At 40.7% G+C, this 21941-nt stretch overlaps 1 protein-coding gene across 15 annotated transcripts in view; it reads right to left on the bottom strand.

The window, feature by feature from the left end:
* DOCK10 (dedicator of cytokinesis 10) overlaps positions 1 to 21941 on the bottom strand; it is a 142468-nt gene that overhangs the window by 93903 nt on the left and 26624 nt on the right. For 10 of the 15 annotated variants that reach the window (XM_085233044.1, XM_085233053.1, XM_085233048.1 and 7 more), the window contains exon 2: positions 237 to 356. In XM_085233044.1, coding sequence (XP_085089170.1) covers positions 237 to 356 — 120 coding nt within the window. Of the gene's footprint in view, positions 1 to 236; positions 357 to 12227; positions 12547 to 18805; positions 20600 to 21941 lie in introns of those variants that run through there. The other 5 variants (XM_085233045.1, XM_085233040.1, XM_085233050.1 and 2 more) reach the window with 4 other exon arrangements.

Here is a 21941-nt window from a genome sequence, read left to right on the forward strand (position 1 = left end):
AACCAAGGCTTCACCTTGTACTTATTACAGAACTGCAAGTTCACTTATATACAAATGTCACCCACACACACACACACACACACAAAAGTGGAATTTGGTGGGAGAGGAATAAGAAGCTATGAATAAATCAAGAAAAGTCTTAGCCCTGGAAACACTTCCATCTCTTCTATTAGCAGTGAGGATAAAAGGAACAAATTTAAGAGAAAAAAAACAACACACATTTGTTTCGCACTTACTGAAAAGTCATCATCAGGGAACAATATCAGATCTTTAAACAGGCTATCTCCAATATTTTTCTCAATCTCTGTGATAACAGCTTCGTAATCCAAAGGCTCCAAGAGTTTTGGTTTTTCCTGCTGTAGAGAAAGAAAAAAGATCAGGTAATATCTCTACTCAAATTCTCCTTTCTTTTCCCCCTCCATAAAGTGACATCATCTTCATTTTTTACATTTTCTGCATGTCAGTATGAACAATTTCTCCCCCTACCTCCCTCCAACTTCCTAACTTGCAGCAACAGAACTGATTAAGAGAAGTGGAAATGAGGCATCCGGGTCAGTTGTGGTAGTTATTCTCAATCTGCTAATTCAAAGGCAATTTGTCTGCTCATTATGGAGACTAAATTGACCACATTTACTTGTCTGTCAGCCTCAGAAACCCTCTCACTCTCTGCAAATATATGCGGACAAATAGATGGGCACAGTTTGAACTGAATATAGTTACTACTTTGAGTTAACGTGTTGTAGAATAAATAACCTACTCTATCACCACTTGATTCCATTACCATGAGCTAATTTCTTCATTCTCATGCACAGACCCAACCCCTTGAACTGCTGATAGTTTATGTCATCATGACGTTTTACTTGGTAATAACCCTAAGTTACTCTCTTGGAATAAATTACCTGGCATCCATTCCTACGGCTTCTCTTGTCAGAATATAGTTAGTTTAATTACAATAGTGCAATTATTGGTGAAAACAATGAAAATAAGAAACTCCCACAGGAACAGCAAGACAAAAGTAAATTCACACAATCTTGAAATAGAGCAACAGAAAAAGGGAAGCCCATTGGACATGCAAGAATCATAGCATCAAGAATACATTAATGAGATGTATTAAGGTATCAACACTTGCTTAATTCAGGGATTCTGCAGCATCAGAAAGAGTAAATGAGAAAGAGCATAAGAAGTAGGAGAAGGGATGAAAAATGGCTAAGACAGAGAGAATAGAGGATCCCAGAGGAAAGCAAATTCAGAAACAATTCTACAGAACACTTTTTCTGCTTGACACAGTAACAGTCATTAAATAACCTGTATTTTACCTGCTGTTCTTGCACTGTGCTGAATAATATAAAGCTTAGAATAATATAAAGTTCAGAATAACATAAAGTTTCCCCTCTCTTTTACCTAGACCAAAACCCTGGTGTATCAAGAAAGAAAGCTTGTACATCTCCATAAATCCCATTTCTCCAGTGGACAATCTGATGACTGTCCACCATATAGTGTTATATAAATTGTATATATGTGGTCCATTATACACGTGATGGTACAAAGCTATCAGTCAGCTACCTCTTTTAGCTTTGCTCTTGAGAGTTCCTGGTTTTTTCAATAATTACAGTCATCTCAAGATCTCTCCCTAGCCCATGAGTACACTGTTTTTGCACATTAAGTTCAAATTCTCCTTTGGTATGAAATGGATCCATGAAAAGTTTTATTAAGCATCATCAATATAGCCACATGAAATAGATTAAAACAGTGACCAGCTGCTCTAAGCAGCTTGTGAATAACCAAGGGCCTCCCAGCAGGCTGCCCAGGCTACTCCCTGCTCAGAGCAGGGCAACTGGAATCAGGCTGCTCTGGAAGTTGTCTGGATGAGTCTTGAAAACCTCCAAGGACGGAGATGCAATTTTAAAAGTTGGAGCTATTCCTTCAACTGTTCATTTCTACTGGCTCTCTTTTCAGTCTACTAAGTAAGTCATGTTTGTCGGCTTAAAAGTTAATAAACTTCTAACCATCAGTAGTACTTAGTATTTGGAGGACAAAAGCAATATCTAGTGACATTGAGACTTTAAAGACTTATAAAAGATCCAGAAGATCCACACATAACGGTGAGAACTTTGAGAGCTCCTTCACAGGGAAACTGGCTCAGGAATATTGCTTTAGGATGTGAAGGAAAGAGAGGAAAGAGAAACAATACTTGGCCTAACTTAAATACAGTGTAACTACAACACCAGGAAGCCACTGTAAGAGCTATCTATTTGAAGATAAAAAAACAAAGAGATTCCACCACACTGACATAATGCTAGATTCCCCCCGGATGAACCTGGAGGCAAGGACAGTTCTGTCAGATTTATGAAAGGGATGATGAATTAGAAATGAAACTTGGGACTGTTTTAAAGGGAAAGAGCCAAAAACACCTTATCTAAAGAAAGGACATTGTAAAACAAAAGGCACTAAAGAGAAGAAACAGCTTGAAAATTTAATTTACATTCTGTGGCAGGACTATACACCAGGGAGCGATGTTCAGGTAAGAAGAAGCAACTTAACAGAACACTTGAGACTTCACATCACCCCAGTCACCTTAGACTGTCACGAGCCAGAAGTGGGCCCTGGACAATAAGAGCTGGCAGGTTAATATCCAGCCCTTCTCAAGAAACTCTCAGGTTGAAGTACAAGCAGTATTCTTTAGCACACTGTTTCAGTTAGCCATCTACCTAGAGCAGTTCCCCACAGGAACACAATGGGCTCATCTAATCACTGCCCCACACAGCTCTCTCTCTCTTCTCTTAAGTCACTGCAGCATCCTTTAGCCACAAGTTTTAGACTCTCTTCCATTAAATCTAGCTATATCTTATTAAATATTGCAAAAGAGACTTAAATATCAAGGAGTTAAACATGAAGAGAAAACGCCACAGACAAATGCTGACTGCACCACTAATGATGCCCAAGTCTGAAAACTAAAGTTTATTTTCTCTACATTTTGAAAAAAGCAAAATTGCAGAATTATTGTTATCTTCAATAAGAAGCCTTAGAGCAGCCACTTGCAAGGAAACCCAGTGTAAAATGAAAAAACACATGCACTGACATTTTTGAGGTACAAGTGTTTCATGAAGGCATGTTTACTGTGTAGTGGTTTCACTAAAACACATACATTTTCTGCAGAAAGTTCACAACTTTAACTACACCTAGAATCCACCATTCTAAAACCAGATACCACAGTAGTAATGGCTTTGTAGCAACCTCAGGTTTTAGTAAGCCATGCATGCCACTGTAACCATGAACACCCACCCTCCAAAAACATAGGTGTGGTAAGACAGAATTAATATAGATCTTGCACTTTAGAGAAACCTCATCAACAGTACATTTAAAAAATCTTTTAAAAACACACAAGGCAATAAAGAAAACCAAATCAATATAAGTAGCTACCTTCCTACTAAAGTCACAAACTAAGAAAGAGCTGGGAAATCCCACTGATTTTTGGATTCTCTTCAAATATGGGGGGGATTCCCAAAAAAAACACACACAGCACTTGCAGGTTCTCTACACAGATTGGAACTACCCTTTTTGCTGGGGCTGAGAGAATGAAGAGGTATTTCTTCTTCCCCCTGGAAATCCCTGCAAGGCCAGGATGGGTACTGCTACATCTCCTGCAGACCCTGTGACACTGACAGTGAGATGCAGGTGGGGGCAGGGCAAGCCATGCTGCCTTGGCCTCCCTTTTCTCCTCAGAAACACATAGCACTCGTAAAGCTGCCCCTGATAGATGCCTGAAACTCTCCAGAGCCAAATGTCTCCTCAACAGTTGCAAGGTCATCTGTGCGAGGCAAGAATGAAACTCGAGAAAACCCTGAGGCAGAGAAACAGAGCATATAAACATCACTATTCCCACAGAACTAATTCTCTTGCTCACAGTGCTGCAAAGCACACGAGCTGCTATAAACATTTTAACAGAAGTTAACAGAGAAGCCCTATGAGAAAGATTACACATCCAGAATGCAACTAAATGTAAGTAGATATGACATTATCCAAATTAGTTCAAAACTTTTCAGAGAAGCACTTCAGCGTTTATGGTGATGCTGATGCAATGACAAATGTCATTATTCCTTCCACAACTCTACAGCAAAATCCTGCATGAAGGGCAATATTGTATTATTTCAAGTCTCATAAATCAGAGATGCAACTAATAACCCAATCTGTTCAATGCACTGACTGCAGGGATTACCTAGTCCATCCACCGCTGACACCAAGCACGATAACATCATAAACATGAGACCTCTCTTTAGAAGTTTCTACTCGCTGGAATATCAGGAATTCTACACCTTCCTATAGACCCTAACACTAAGCACTGTGCACACCCCCTGTCCTTTGCAGAGCCCATCCTTTGGCAGAGCTGGGCACTACAGCTCTCAGCACTGCTCTTGTGATGGGAAGCAGCAGCTGTTCCAGTTAGCAATTGCTCTCAAAGACATGGAATAACAGTTCAGTTTGCTTGTCACAGGCAGACAGAAGCGGTGATGTGGGGATTAGCAGATTTCTCCCTGCAAGTGCTAGCAGAGATTTGTAAATGAGTAGGGCTGATTTAAAGCTTTAATAACTGGAGCGCTGCCTCTCCTCAATTTAACTTGTCTGCTCTTTTTGGAAACAGACCAACCAAGCAATCTGTGTGCCAAGATCAAATTATGCTGGCTTGGATTTTTATAGTGCTTTTTATATTCTCTATCTCAAGCGAGTAATGAATTATTTTTTGCTGTACTGAAATGGCTGTGACTACATGTAGCAAAAGGCACTCTCCAACTCCTCACCTGCTTCAACAGCCACAACAGAACCATTTCCTTTACACACCAACAGAGCTGTCAAGCATATCTCCATGCATTACTGAGCCAGTTTTTCTAAAATCCTTGGGAATGGTCATCTCTAACAAGCACCAGTTGGGCACCGCTTCACTTTGCACAAGTGGAGCAGCTCAGAACTTCACAAGTGATGCGCTGTTTGATCAGCACTGTACAAATCTACCTTCTCAAATGAGGCCCACATCATAATCTTCTGATCCAGATACAACAGAACTATTTTGCTCATCGATAATGATCCAAAATATCCACATATTATTTTACACAAACAGACACAGCACATGGCTTGCCTCCAGCTGCAAAGACATTATGTGCTGATGCTATTGCACACCTTTTCATCATAATTATAGGATAAAATGACTTAAGTATCATTCTCCTGAAGTCATATTTCTGTGAACACTCATTAAAGGAGGAGATGATGCAACTGAGACTAGCAGTCTATGGATAGTCATCCCAAGCACTTCCCCATTCTAAAAATAAACCACACCAAATGCTAAGATTTTTGTAATGCTTTAAGATGTGGTGCCTGCTTCCCAGACACCAAATTCTGAGTATCTGGAGGTTCTGAATTTATTACAGATGTCTAAATAAATTTTTTCTGTTAAAGTCCTCACAAAAGAAAGAAGCAAATGAAAGACGCAACTAAAGAGAAGATAAAGAATTTAAGCCAATGGGCTCAGGTTACCTGAACAAATATACCTTCATGACAGGAGGATCCTCTGTGTGTTCTTAAAAATTCAGAAGAAGCATGATGGCAAGATTGGCCAAGGTCAGGCAGGACTGATTTTGTATTTCATCCAAGTTATAGTTGTCTAAAACCACAGTTCACTTCAGTATATCTTTGAGATGCTGAAAAGGACAGGCTTACAAGACAAAGGACCATGTACTGAAATAACAGCACCTTTTTTTTTTTTTTAATAGACTTTTCAATGGTGTTGTTAACCAAGCTCAATCCTACTAAAACTCCAAGCAGTACATTAAGTTAATTTCTGAAATGGTATCAATGTAAACTGGTTCTCAGACTCTTATTCTTCCCTTCCTGTACCCAGTTAGATGCCATATCTGGCACTGAACACAAATTTTTTATGTAGCTGACATACATGCAGTTAATTTTATTCCACCAGGATGGGCTAATTTAAATTCAACATTTCTTGGCCACGCTGTTAGAACCAAAGTTAAATAAGAGCCAGGACTTCATGACTGTTGGAAGAGGTGCAGATTATGGGCTAAATTAAACCCTGTCTTCAGACTTGCTGACAATGCAGGCTACAAAGAAGCTCTGATGAATGTGAGCCACAAATACCTGAATATTCAGAGCTGCAGTTGAGGCTAGATGACCATACGTGTTTTATGGAGTCACCAAAATAGATTTTGTTGGAGCAATGTTTGTACCAAATTGCTATTGGAAAGTACAGCAGTGACCCATGGGTGACACACTGTGCATGCACTTCCCCACTGGATGGACATCTCAGTGCCTGCAGGCTGCTCAGCTGCAGGGACAGCCAGGTCCCACCAGCTCAACCTGCCCTCGCTCTACTCCCAGCTCACCCCACACCTTGCTATGGAGTTATTAAACCTTTAAGGAAAACAAGTACCGCATTTCAAGCATGGGAGAAGAAATTCAGGGTATGCAAAAGGTAAGCAGGGAGATGCCAGGAAAGCATAGCCAGAACTAAGAGACAGACAGTCCTTCCTTTTATAGCAGAGCTCACAATTTTTACGGTTGTTTGGCCTAGTATGCAACTACTTGCAGTCAGCAAATTCTCTGGTCATGTCACAAAGGCTACAACTGGCTCAGGATGTGATCCACAGTCAACAAATTTGTTAAGATCAGCTCTACAAAGACAAACTTAAGTGACAACTCTTCCCTCCTACTCTCCAAGAAGTTCACTTGTCAGGTCCAAAATGTTTGATTTGTAATGTCTTTCACCAAAACTTGGAGAACTGTACTTGGAAGAAATCCAGTCAGCTTTTTAGAGCTGCACAGCATAACTGATATACTCTTCAGTGGCAGCGGAGAGGCTGACAAGCCAGTAAATTTCATTAAAGGAATTGCCAGTTCCCACACAATTCTACTACAGAATAAACTGCAAAGAAATACAAAGATCGAACTGTCCTAAATTCTTAGCAATTCAGAAGTCAGTTTCCAAAATCCTATAGTATTTATTAGCTTAAGGAACACAAAACCAGGGAAACCTATAGAAGGTGCTGCTGAGAAGAGAGAAAGTGAAAAGTGATTTTCTTTCACTCTCTCTTTATTCAAAGAAAATTCAGACTGACACCAATCAGGGATTGTCAATCTGACTTATCCTGTTCAAATATAGCTTTGGATGGGATGAATTCTAATCCCTTACCTTAGAAATTATCATCGCTTATGGATCAAAATCTATAAGGCTCTACTGTGCCTATTTTCCAGCCATAAAAGTTACTGTAAGAGAACGCAGAGTGCATTTGAAAAATGGAAACTTCCCCACTGAGAGCTGAGCCTGGCCACGGCTGCTCTGACTGCTGCAGCCAGCTGTGGCCTCAGTGGCACACACAGGTAACTGCTCTGAGGGGCTGACTGGTGAGCCCTGCTGCAGAGGCACCCCAAACCACAGGGACCGGTCTCTCAGACACATCAGTGACCAACTTCTTGCAACATCTGTTACTTCTCAAATTACAATTAATTGTTGCTTTCATTATGAATTCTGAGAGCATCAGGCCTACTAGAGCTACCATGTGAACCTGGAAGCCACACAGCACTGTTAGTGCGGCAAAGCATCCGTGGGGGCTGGGACACTTCATGCAGTGCTCCACTTACTCATAAGCATTTCCTGAATTTTGTTTTTCAGCCATGAGTGCTTGCTTGCTGCAGAAATTTTTGAATCCAGACAATACATACATGGGTGCATTTTCAATGACTAGCATTTGAAAGGTTAAATAAAGCTACCAATATAGTCTGCAAAATATTTAAGGTCACAAGGAAGAAGCAGACTTGCCTCCTGTCCTTGTGCAGCAGCTGAAAACCCTCTGTAGGAAGGAGAGTGCCACTACCATGCCACTAACAACACGGCCTCCAAACTAACTGCCGCTTTTCTTAAAAATGTCAAAAACGACCATTTCTAAATAGCAAGTACTTCTAAAGCCTAGACCAAATATTTGTCTGCAGGTCATTTCAGGGGAAAAACAAGAAACACATCCAAAACACCTTAAAGTTGTTTTTACATTTAATTTATGCAGTTTTTTAACTTGGCACTGCTCGACCACTTCATTCCCCTGACCTGACCTTAGTCAGAAAAACAGCACAGTTAGAGCAGCAAGTGGTTTTCTTCAAGGCTGAATCTATTCTTAAAGAAAGACAAAGGCATCAAATGGGTAGGATGCTGTGCAGTGAGCTTGGGAAGGTGGGATGGGAGTAGGGGGGAAATGGGGGACCCCCCAGGAGCTGGAGAACATGGAATGGGGAAGGAGATGTGAGCTGTCCTGCTTGGGCAGTACAGAGGGGATGCTGCTCTGTAAACAGCACTTGCCAGTCATGTTTGCTTTTTCTAGGATGATCTCAGTTGAACAGACTCAGGATTGCAAAGAGGAACATAAAAGAAACTATCCTGCAGCCCGTACATGATGGCTTTGAGCAAAGCTTCTAATCTTCCAGTGCAGTTTATGTAAGCAATACTACACATGTGCAGAGAAAGACATTCAAACACTGCTGTCCATAGAAAATGTACATGGAAAAAGATGCTCACAATTTTTGCACTTCAGTGCCAATCAAATGACCCTCATAGTAAACACGAAAAACCAACTCTGACAGCCACAGCAGGTTCACAGTGATAAGAGCACTGGTTACAGTAACAAAAATCACACCAAACCAGTTCCTTCCTTCATCCAATCTGGACAAGTGAGGGAGATGCAGTGATACACATGTACCTCTTTGTCTGTGTACAGGTTCAGGGGAAGTTCAGGAAAGAAGATGCAAGCAATGACGCTGCAAGGTTATCCTCCACCAGCCGTATCTGGCACAATCCTGATGCTAGAGTAGCTGTGCAAGCTACAGAACACAGTGCATAGCACTGAGCTACTTGTGAAAATCATTTTTATTTACTTCAAAAGTGAAGGTTTATTTTTAGTTGGCTTTTTAAGGTGCGCATAAGACTTTGTTGTTATTGTTGCTTTGTTTTGCAGTGAGTATTTAGAACCCAAAAGAAAGCTCCAATGTCTGTTCATGAGAACATGCTCTGACACTAAAGGCTTTGATCACTGCTGTGAACTGCATGATGAAATTGCAAGGCAGTGCACAGTGGTCAACTACATTGGCCATTTTCACTTAAATACTAAAATTTAGATCTGTGAAGTCCCAGACTCAGAGACTGAGCAAACATCATTTTTGAAGGGTGCTCAAAGACTCCAGAAATCCTTCAGTCAAAAAAACCAAATCTTAAAAATGTTTGCATTCGCTCTAAATAAACTTTTCAAAAATAACATTTGATTTCTAGAGTGAACTTTGCAATAAGTTAACATCCTGTATGACAGACCTCATATATGCTGCCCTGCTTCTTTATAGTTAGTAAATATCTCCCTTTGTCCAACTACACTATGGTTATTTACCTCTTCAGGAGTTATAGATATTTTCATGCTGTCTGCCCAAATAATCACATTTGTATTTCCACTGAGGATTCATCCATAAACAACAGTATCATTCGTGCACAATCGCCATAAACTCAGCTTCCCATTGACATGAATTTGTAATTATTTCACTGACATCAACCACCCTCCCAATCAATTAGCAACCAAATCACTCACATGCACAACGTAAATGAAAACATAGTCTGCTCAACCACATTATAGGCTCCGTCAGCAATCTATAATCAATTAAAATTAATCAGATTATAAATAGACTTACAAAAGAATTTTTCCAGCAAATAATACAAGTCCACCTACAGAAAACACAGGTTTAGCTATGCTGTAGGAAGAAACACTGTCTTTGAACAAGGACCCCCATCCAGAGGCCACGGGTGTTAACAGCACTGTGAGACCTGTAGCACTGCTGGTACACTGCTAATGAATACAGGAGAGAAAAGCTCCTGGCTTGGTAACAAGGAGTACCCATAGGCCAACAATTTAACATGCTCCAATTATGAAATATTGGGTAGAATGACACGGGTCACAAACCACAAGAGTAAAGCCAAGCATGTTTGTGTTTCCCAGGGGCAAAACATGCTATTGAGAAATCCATCCACAGAATAGCATGACACAGTGACCCCATATCAGTCTATTTTCTGTCTGAAAAGAAATAAAAACAAACAGATTCCCCTGAAAACCCAACTTATATCTCACTTATTATAACAGCAAGACACTTTGCAGAAGTGCAGTGCACTGCCTGCAGGCAGGTTACTGATTTATTGCTGCTATTTGGGCTTTGTTTTATTTCTAACCGTGCTTTCCTGCAAGCCTTCAACCACTTCTAGGGAGCACTAATCACATAAGATCAGGATCTGTACAATAACAACAAAACAACCAGGATTTATCAGTATAAGTCAAGTGACACTGCCTATGTCCTAATAAGCCAGGGTTAGATGCTCTCACCAGCAGCATCAGCCTTCATTCTCAGAGACTGAGACTATGAAGTACAATTTTCTTTTTTATTAAAGAAAACAAAACAGGTAGACTGGTAAGGACTAACTAATGAAAAAGCTCATGATTTAACTCAATTTATCATGCCAAAATCAAGTAATTATCATTATCAAGGGAAAATAGGCCTCCTTAAAAGCGCAGTCATGAAACTTCCTAAAATATCAAATGCCTTCAAAGTACATAAAGATAGCTTTTTGTTGTTGTTAACTCTCAAGAATGTTATGCTTTTCAGGTACGTAACCTTGATTATACCAAATTTTGGAGTCAGGTTCAAGGAAACAAGAGCAGACTCAGATGCCTGGAAACTGTAAGGTAAGTTTTCAGTGGTAACCACTCAGCCGCAATGTTTTCATCCAGAAGACTGACACACTTCACTCTTTGGAAAATCCCAACAGTTATTTGGGAACTATTGAACTTCTGAAGATCTAGCGGTGTTTGAGAGTTAACTTCAAAACCTCTCTAGCCCTTGGCGTCTCCAGCTGTGTGACAGCAGGAACTACATTGTAAAGTAGCTGTGTCTGAAAGATCCACTTCCATATAAAATACAAATCCAAAATGGCAGATGGTAACAAGCAAATCACAAGTACTTTACTACTAGATGAACCACAGACCATCCCAACTTATCTGTTACTAAATGCTACAATTGCATATATACTTTCCTTCTTAAGAAAGCTAATGAGAATAATCATCTTCGATGTATTATCGCTGATTCTTTGTTACATTAGCATGAAGAACAGCCTCCAAAAATCCCTCAGCATGCACAGAAACACTATCTAATTTGCTCCGCAAAACTACAGAAGAAAACTGAACAGTTCTTACAAAGAAAAGGATCCACTGTCTCCAAATCATCATCAGGGAAACAAACATCTGAAATCTAAATTAATGCCTCAAGCTAAGAGAATACTCTGAGAAACAGTGCTTGCTTAAGTTGCCTCCCAGCAGGGTTCTCTGTGTTTTACCTAACTTTCCGATAGTTTCACTTTTAGTTGAGAAAGTTCAGACACAAAATAATTAACGTGTGCCACACTTTGGGTTTCAGAAAGTGGAGTCCCAGCTCAGTGCCACTGTTTGCCTTGATGGGGCAGAACCTTGCTGCAGCTTTCCACCAAAGGCGCTGGAGCTTTCCCCTATTGCTCGCTGCAGAAGGATGGTGGCTTCCTCCTGCTCCTGGTCTCCAAAGGCACAAAGCAGACTACGAAGTGTGAAATGACCCTGAAATCACACAGAAGAACTTTCTACTCCAGAGGCACCATCAAGGATTTTCACAGAACTGCCAAGCATTTGTTACCAGGCATAGAGACATCATCACATTGCACTGTTGTCAGCATCTGTCTGATCAACAACACAGGATCATTATGTTGGAAAAGACCTCTATGATCATCTAGTCCAACAGTCCACCTACAGCCAGTATTGCCCACTAAACCCTGTTCCTCAGTACATCTCTAGAGCTCTTGAGCACTCCCAGGGATGGTGACTCTGCCACCTCCCTGGGCAGCCTGTGCCAGTGCCTCAACACTCTTTCCAAGAAGAGAAACATAATGCTACCTCGTTTTCCTGATGTAAATTCCCTGAACTCTGCATGCTTCAGTCTTGTTTTTAAGAATTTTTTTTTAAGAAAAAAATCATTCTACCATGTACCTCATTCTACAGTCTGATGAGAATCAGTCATCCTCTATACACACCAAGGAATAAGTCCTGCTCTCCTCTATTTATATTTGACCTGTAATCTCGTAACAATTTTGTAGTAGAGATGGAAGACGGAGGAATACTCACACAGCTCAGCCTTTGCATTTCTCCTCGATTCACTCGCCTAATGGTCTTTCTCTTCTTCCGCAGCTCACTGGGCTCCCTTCTGAAAACTCGTCCTCGAAAGCTCATTGTATCAGTAGGAATTCAAGCGGCAAACAAATCACTCTTAAGAAACTGTGCCCCTGTAACCTCTTTGCTTCAGCAGCTTCAGTGCAACAAATGAAAGCTACTGATACCACTCAATGGGGAAGTACAGCTAAAACTTACATGCTGTATCCACAGAAACTGAACAGAAAGAAAGCCTGTAATAACTCATTTCTTCCCTGTGAATAATGTTCTAAGGCAACGGTGTCTCATTAAACCATAAATACATCCTCCCTACACCCCCCTGGCTCTTATGCAAATCAAAATAGGAAGTTATAGGACAAAAGCTTGCAACTGAACGTCTGCCTTTGCCTCAAAAACCATTACATCCTTTCTCCTCGCTGGTTCGAAAGTCAAAATGGTTGCATTCTTCTTTCATGCACACGTACGTCTCCAAGCAAAGAATGGTGATTGGTTGCAGTGCAGGTAAGCAGGCCTCGAACACAGGCCCAGCAGAGCACATAGGTACCGCTCAGGCCTGGGATCTGCCTTGCTTTGTATCAAGGTACAGTTCCCCTTTCAAATCAGTGCAAATACCAGTATGAGGAAGCACCCTGCAAACTTACGCATCCGCAGACAGCTGCAAAATGAAAAGAAAAAAAAAAAAAAAAGGGGCGAAGTTCAAAATACATTTTGACCTGCAAAACCTGGTTTTGTAGTCACCTGCCAAAACGGCAGCTCACCATGTGTTCGCCTGGTGGAACCAACACTGCAGTGCCCAGGAACCATCAGTGCAGGTCCCCCAGGGCAGCTACTTGCCCCCCTGCCCTGCGCGGAACAGGGCAGCCTGCCTGCTGCTGGTGAGGTGGGGCTGCCCAAGGCAGCTGTCTGCAGGCTGACAGGACATAAAGGTCTTAGACAATGAAACAAACCTCGTCAGGGCCCACACACGTGCACGTGCACACACGGCCCCTTCTATTCTCTTTCGTTCAGCAGAGGGTTCAGCCTGCTGGGGTAGCAGAGCTGCATTTCCCTCTGCAGACCATCTCTGTGGGATGTCCATTAGTCTTATGCTCAGTTAATCTTAGTCTGTGTAACCAAGAGAATAAACTATTTTCTACTATTTCATTCCAAATATTTCACATATTAAACTATAAGCATCTTTTTCATAACTAATTTTAGTTAAATATTCAGAGATCTGCAACACTGCCCTGAGTGCTGCCTTTTTTTGTTGTTGTTGCTTATTTTTTTCCTCTTTGAGCAAATCATTGGAAATTCCAGTAACTCTTTCAGGCATTTTTCAGTATTAGTAACATTTGATCCATGGTAACAGACCTCTGCAAAATTTCCACATGGTTGTTCCACAGGCAGAATGCCAGGGACCTGGACATACTGAGCACAGCATATATAACCTGAGCACTACATAAACGTATCTGTTCCATGATTGCTTTTGTCTTCTAAATTTGAAGTACAGTGCACAAATTCCATGAATTAAAAAACTATACCAACAGTATCTTCATCTCTCAGCTTTGTGTTTGAGATCATCATCTCCTTGAAATTGAATTTCAGCAGTCATACAGCAGGCTGGTAAAGACAGATTTCACTGCACTCCTACTTAGCAGTGAAAAGCATCCATGTTTGGCACTAGAAAACAGAAAAGACAGCAGAAGTCCTTTGCCAAGGTATGCAGACATTTCAAGTGGCTACCAATATAGAACCACAACACTAACCAAGTTGGAATCACCCTTGTTTTCTTTCCAACCACGACGCTATCTTTACCAAGTCCCAAGTGCCTCTCATCTAACATAGTGAATGCAGCTGCCAAGATAAAAGGTCCTTGCCAGAAGTTAAATTTAGTGCCGGATCCATCAGCCTTGCTGACTTAACTTTAAGCAGATATCAAATCCTCTCAGAGGCTCCATAGCATATCGACTCCTTTCTGTAACTCGAACACAGGCCGCCATCTCCAGCTCTCCTTCCCTCAGCCTCCTGCAGCATTGCCTGCACACAGGACAACAGACACCACTTGATGAGGGAACCTGGCAAAGATAGTCCCTTAACCCCAAGCTGTGCAGCACGGTGCCAGGCTGCCCAAAGGGGAAGACGGTTCCCTGCTCAGCCAGCTCCTGCAGCCTGCGTAAGGCCTGCAAAATACTGATGCTCAGTTCAGCCAGGGACAAAATTTACATGCATACAGTAATTTCTCAACACCGTGGCATTTAAAGGTTGAAGCAATGAAATAACAAATAAGCTGTAGTACTCACACAGCAATATAACAGAATTAACAGTGAACAACTACAAACAAAGGCATCAGTTTCTTAGATGTGTTTTGAAAGCATATCCCTCCGCACTCGTGATAGGGAATAACGTCCCCAGTCATCTAATAATGCTTCGTTCTGTAGCAGAAGTGCAAAGCAGATTTTAACAGCATAGCCGTTAGCATTCAGGTTTTTTGATGGGGGTCATAAATTCTCTAATAGTTCTTTTCTTCTGCTTTCCTACATTGCTTCTATATCTTCCGCCCTCTTTAATTTATTTCTCTTTTAAATCTATGCACTGGAATGCTTCACTGACTTTAGTTTGAATCTACGATACACAGTGATATGTAGAAATGTACTGCTGGACAAACTAATCCACTGATACAGTATGCCATTCACTTGCTGGAAAACAGAATTAACTGAAGCTTATCAAGCAGCCCTATAAGCATACAAAAATTCAGTTCTGAAAGTACATATCTTCAACTAACATAGAAGGCATTTCTAAAAAGGCAAAACATTTGATTTGCTGAATATTCTACTTGCAAATACTGAATTTACAATACTGCCCTCCTAAATAATATAATCTCCTTCTCCCACCAGGAAGGATCAAAATAAAACATCAGTTCATGCAAAGATCAAATTCATAGCAAGTTTCAGGGAATGAATAGTTCCCTTTGGCTCAGGGTTTCTGTCCAGGAGGAATGCTGACATGCACAGTGCAAGTCAAAAGCACAGTCTTGACTTATGCTCATGTATACATAAATAACTGCACACCCACAGTCACTTTCATGGTAGTACTGCAGACTCAGAGTTTTGTCAATACTACAATTACATCACTAACACAGGCACATATGGAGAATTAAATCAGATGGGACAACCTCCAAGAAAGAAGCACAGAAGAGCTCAGAATGAGAAAGCAAGAAAACAAATACAGAAGAGCAGGTACTAACCAACAAGAGGTCATACTTGAGCAGCCTCAGGCGCTTTTGAGCATGCATCAATGTCTGTTATGGAGGGGAAAAAGACTTCCCCACCCCCACAGCAGCTATCTATAGGTACTCTGTGCCTCGAGTCTGCAAGCACTCCGGTGTACGTTTCAAAACAACAGAGCAATCTGTGCCAGCCTAAACTCTGCAGCATATATAAAGCAGTCTATGGAAATATGAGCAACATTTACTGCAAATAATTAACATCTGCTACAACAGCCTAAATAATTATCTGTCTCGTCCATTTAGTTTTCGCTTATTTTGCTAAAACCTGCTCATCCATCTTTCCAGAGCAGCACTAGGAGGCTAGCATTTGCAGGTAAAGCAGGGTCAAAGTTATTTAAAGGATTGGAAAAAGACAGCTTAACATGCAGGAACACTCCTTTTGTTGGAACATGCAGCACCCAAGCCTCAAGTAGCGCTGTGTAGTATGCCTACTCAGAAATTGTATTCTGAATGAAAGATAAACCTCTTGTAACAAAACTAGCTTCATTTATAAACGTAGGCCAGTGCAATGACAGTAACACTACCACCCAGGCAGTCTCCACAGTATAGCCCTAATGAGATACTTGGCCTACCCAATGTTAACACTTGGTCACTCAGCAGAGTGCACATAAGGACCCTGCCCACCTCCTTTGAATGGCTGTAGAAATCCCAGCATATCAAGTGTTCCTGGTAGAACTAGAGGAGAAAAATCACTGAAAAAAACCAAAGGATGACACTCAGCCCCTCAGAAAATTCAGTGTTAGTGACTGTACACTACACATTCATCTCATCCACACCTTCCAGAAGTCAACCTGCATGGGTTTGTGAAGGCATGTAAAACTGCACTTCCTAAAAGTTTCACATTGCACAGGTAAAGTAGATTATGGCAGTGGGATCAGAAATAAGTTGTTTTTTGTGGGTTTTTTTTGGTTTGGTTTGTTTTTTTGTTTGTTTTTATGATAGACTTCTTTTTTTCTCCCAAATGTATAATGGTAAAATTACACATGAAGCAACCTTTTTGCAAGTCACTCTGGTATTGAATCAGCTGGAAGAGAGTTACATTGTTTTCTGAGAAATCTGACTCCAGGTACACTCCAATAACAAGCTGAAACATCAACCTCTGCATATATAAAACAGGCTTCGTGAAGTCGTTGAAGCAGCTGATACTTGCATTCTGCCTACACATCCACCAGATAGCCCTTAGCAGACAAAGGGCTGGGAATCTATCATGGAAAAAATGACATCAGCACAGAAGGTGAGCTCTCCAAGGCAGGGTAGCAACATCCCCTCATAAGCATCCATGAGAAGCAGCCTCTTCTATTTGTCAGAGCTCTGCTAACAAGCCTTTCCAGAAAACAGGTGCTGCTGCTGCTACTGGGGTCTATGTCAATCCATTTCTGCCCTTCTGGGCTGACAGAGCACTGATCTCAGCATTCCTCTGCGCCCTTTACTTTCACCTCATGGCCCGGATATCAGTGCACCTCACACAGAACAAACTTGTAAGTTTAAGCTTCTGTATTTAGGAAAAAAAACAACAACTCCAAAAGCTCTGTGGCAATCTATGCGTATTTAGTACTCCCACTTTATGACAATGTTTCTACCATCCAACCCCCCAAGAAGACATTCCCAACAGGAGAATTGTTTCAGCAGCTTTCCACACTGGAAAACCCCCTGCACCTAGCAGAAAGCTAGGACCACAAATCTCATCCCTACGGCCACTCCTTTCACGCCTGTTCTACACTTGAGACAGCAGTCCTTGGCAAAGCCAGCAGAGCCATGTGCTACAGTGCTGCCAATTGCCCTTGTTGCAAATCTGAGTCCCTGGAGCACAGTGAGCCACAAACTGTATGCTGCACAGCTGAGAGCCGTAACCATGGGCCTCTGCTCCAGTTATCGTTGCTCAGGTTGAACAGAAATTGGGATAGTAAGAATACTCAAGCAAACAAAATGCTTCTTTTTACACCAGCAATCAGGATGGAAGAATAAACCTTCCATTAGCAATGTTGTCCTGCTGATGTGTACAAAAATAAGATATGCAATTACTTTAATTTCTTCTTTAGCTTGATGCATTGAGAAATTCCAAACAAGCATTACTCTTTTTTGTTCGTTTACTTTGACTTCAATCGGCCCTTGATAACAAAACACATAGCAATAAAGGGTCATAAAAAGTCATTAAATAATTTAATCATCTAAGTTTACTATCTCCATACATGTTGCTGCTGCCATGTTTTTTGGCTTCCATTGCATTCTTTTCTGATTGTAATTCTAATATTTGCTATTTCTGTCTATGCTATATTGCAGAAATGATAATTCTTTTTCAATCTATTTAAAAAGAAAAACTCAGCTTCAACAACATCTGGTTTACAAAGAATCCATATTTTCACCCAATTTTCCAGCTGGGATAGCTGAAGCAAAAAAAAGGTCAGTAAACTCATTTAGTCAAGATCAGAATCACCATCTGCAATGCCATAAACATACATGCATATATACATACATACACATACTTACTGTATATAAAACAATAAAATATCCTTAGCTTCTCTTTGTTGCTTTCTCTAAGTACTAAAATACTCTGCTTTCTGTATGTATGCAAGCTGACAGTACAACTATTATTGTATTTGATATTACATATGTGTAGCATAAATTCAATATTATGAATTCCTGTACGCTATCCTCTCTCATAGTGGTATCTTAAGCAACTAGGAAAATATTAATTCATCATTTGGGTCCTATAGTTGAAAAGTAAATAATGGCACTTTGGAAGAGAGAAAAAGCAGAAAAATTCAAAATAATCGTGCTGATCAGTTCTTTGACTTCAGGAAAAGAAAAAAAAAGAATGGAAGAAAATCCTGCTAGTCACATCTGTATTGGTTTAGCTTGGCAGTGGGAAAGAGACATCTTGCATCCTTTGACATTCCCTTTATCTTACCCAATCTCTTGCAACACAAAGTAAAACAGTGAATTGTAACACTGCCAACACCTGAGAAGGTATTTCTCACATTGACACAACTTTCTGTACTTCCGGAGAAATGATTCACTTTTCAGCCTCTGTTTCTAATTTCCAAGCTAAGAACTGCTAATCCTAATGCATATTTGTAACAAACATGCAATCTTCAACCCTCTCAAAATAAGAAAATAAAAATTCTGGGAAAAAACAGAAGGGGCAGTGGTTGGGATCCTGGAACAGGCATTGTGGTTTGTGAAAGCCTGTGTAATCAAAACTAAATATAGCTCCAATCTCAGCAAAAAGAAATATATTCCACTAAGTTCTGCTTCCCCACTTACCCACCTTCACAGCAAACAGCAGCCAACGGATGTGGAAGGTACAGATGCATGGACAAGCTGCCAGCATCACCTGGCTCACAGGGGGAGGCCCACACACAGCAGCAAACTACAACAACCCAAAACAATCCATTAAATCTATGCAGACATTACAGATGCTAAATATTTTGTAGAAAGAAAAGACATAGCTCAAATAGTCGTTCTGTCAAACAGATTTTTTTTTTTTTTTTTTTTTTTTTTTTTTGCTCCCCAGTCTCTTTTTCCTCTCCAAACTTGCCTTCCACTAGTTTCAGTTGATGACACCAAATTTTTGACAGGAGGAACCACATGTGAGGTTGACTTGTCTGACACCATTCTTGTTTTTCCCAACTTCCATCATGTCCCCTCATAGTCAATTTTCAGGTCAGTTCAGGTTCAAACCACGTCTGTGTGCTCACAGTCTACTTTTGCTGACCCTCCTCTCTTCTCTGTAATTTTCCAGTTCTGGTCCATGTGTTATGAATAGTGCGTGGTATTAAAGCCCTCACAAGAAGCTGTTATAGAACTCCTCTATCCAAGAACAGATAAAAAAAAATAATTTATGACTTTTTGAGTGAGCAAAAAATCAGAACTACATCATTCTTAACACAGCAAAGCTGTTCTATGCTTTCAGATCTCAGCTGCTGCAAGGCAGAGAGTTGAATCACAGTGATTCCTCCTCTTTTGCCTTCTCAGAATGGTTTTCTCTAACAGGATGAATGTCTGCCAGTATTTCTTCTCTTATGTTGCTCCCCACTCCCACGCCTAGCTCTTTGTGTCCGACATGCAACTCCTTAGACCTTCACTCTCGCCTAACCACCAGGGACCTCCACTGACCACTGACAACCTCATTCTGCATCAAATTTGTGGGACTTTTTGTATTTTGGAAATTCAGGAAAGTCCAAATACTTCTCTCTTCCCATCAAAATATCTGGAAAATCCCAAGTCCATGCACTGCTTGTGCTAGATACAAAAGATTTGGTCAGAAAAATCAGAAACTAAGAGGTTAACTTCTGACTCCCTACAAATACACAGTACAGCCAGGCATTATAAGTGCCAGAAAAGGATGTGGATGGGAAATAAAGCAGAGTTTGCTGCAGTTCTTCCTCACTTGGTTCCTTGTTCTGCTTGAAACACTGCAGACATGGTCTGACTCTAGGAGCAAATCCTTTGTGAAAACATTTCCAAGAAATACAGTTGTCTTTTGAACGCGTTTTACAAAAAGCAATATTCAGCCCCCAATTCAGATTCTTCCTGCAGGCTCACGTAACTTAAAATTGCCCTTGATTTTGTATTAAAAAGGAAAATTGACAAGCACTTTCTGTGTGCAAAAGCTTGTGGCTGCTTAAAAATATTATGTATATTCTTGGTACTGGTACAAACTGGGAACTAGTACAAAGATTGATGTTCGGATAAAACAGAGGCCTAATTTCAGGCAATGTTTCTTCTAAGAAACAGTCCTTCTTCATAAAGCCATTAAGACCAGATTTGCTACAGAAAGAGCTGTAGGTACACACTTGCGCAGTGCTTACTGATGGAAGGAGCCTCTCAAAAGGAGGAGGGCCATTTGGTTCCAGGAATTCACAATTCAGTAACTCATCTCAGTAACTCATCTCTTTACTGTTATGGTTTCCCCTCTGAAGGATCTAATTTTAGCCATTATAGCACCAAAACCACACTGAAATGCCAAAGGAAAGTTGTCAGTGATGACGCCAAGAAGTTTAACTCCCAGTGTGCCAGTTTCATAGCTAATCACTCATTGACCCAGCAAGGCCACACACATTTTCCATTTCATGATTTCTTTATAAAAAGAGGAACATACAAGCAGCAGAGTTAATCTGTTTTACTGCATTAAGTCAGAAATGTGTCCTGCTGAATTTACACATGTAAAACTGAGAAGTGAATTGGGCTGTCTCATCTTCAAGTATCAGTAGTAATAAAATGAGCACAGCAGTTGACAGATGAGAAGTAAAGAAAAACAAACACCAAGACATGAAGTGTTGTATTCAATTGGTTCTATACACTACATTCAGGGTGATGCCCTAGGCATAAAGAAGTCTGACAAACATTACAATGGCTATTTTTCATTGAAAACCACACACAGAGACTATTACGTTTTAAGCTAACCACAAATTGGCAATAATTATTAACAGACTACAACTGTAAAAGCAAGATATTGCATGCAAATTCTTTCTATTCAGACAGAACATAACATTTTGTTCTGAAGAGGCACTAAATTAACTGGAAGAAAAAGGTACAGAGTGTTTTGTTTTTAATATTATGTACTTATTTATATAGGTTCCTGAGTCTAAAATAAGTGGCCTGCAGAAGAACAATGGAATTGATCTGCCAAGCTTCCTTCTGACTGAGGATGTGTCCACACACACTGTTTGCTCAGTGGAGGAGGTGCTGGGCAACCATCTGAGCCAGCTTATGGAGGACCAGACATGAAATAGTGTCCCACAACGTCAGAGCCTTGCCTCCCAGAACATCCTCAAATAGTAAACAGTGACATGCCTTTTGATGCTGAATGCCATTCCTTTCCGTCCAATGGCACGTTTCACTCCACTCACTACTTCAGGCCATAAAACTTGGTAATTCCAGGAAGCGATTCAAAACACAGAAGACAAGAAATGGTTCCTGCATTTCCTGGACAGTCTGCTTTCCTTAGCTCCAGACACTGCGATGACACTGTGATCATTTCTTTGTCCTGAAATAGCAGCACTGCAGCATGCAAGAATTCAGTTACCTGAGAACCTTAGCAGAGTTAATTTCTCATTTCACACAATGACAAAAGCAGACCTGCCAGGTAGTGTTAGCTGATAGGATCAAATGTGCTGAAAGGCTGCTTAGTCTTAGAAATGTAATCCTAGGTTTTGCATTTACTGACATTTCTTTGGTTAAGGCACCTTAAAGCCACCTATGTTTGTCCACAAGCTACTGGAAATACTGCAACCTGGAGCTCAATGGCATGCACCTATGGACTGACAGTAGTTGCCTAACAGTCAAAAAGCAACCATGCCTTTCATTAGAAGCTTGCGTGATATGGGAAATGGAATCTAGAAGACAGAATCTCTTGAGAGTTTTTAGAAATCAGGTGACAACTCTCCTGGGATGTGATGGAA

The sequence above is a fragment of the Meleagris gallopavo genome, chromosome 11, assembly GCF_905368555.1.
Source record: "Meleagris gallopavo chromosome 11, MGAL_WU_HG_1.1, whole genome shotgun sequence".
NCBI lineage: Eukaryota > Metazoa > Chordata > Aves > Galliformes > Phasianidae > Meleagris > Meleagris gallopavo.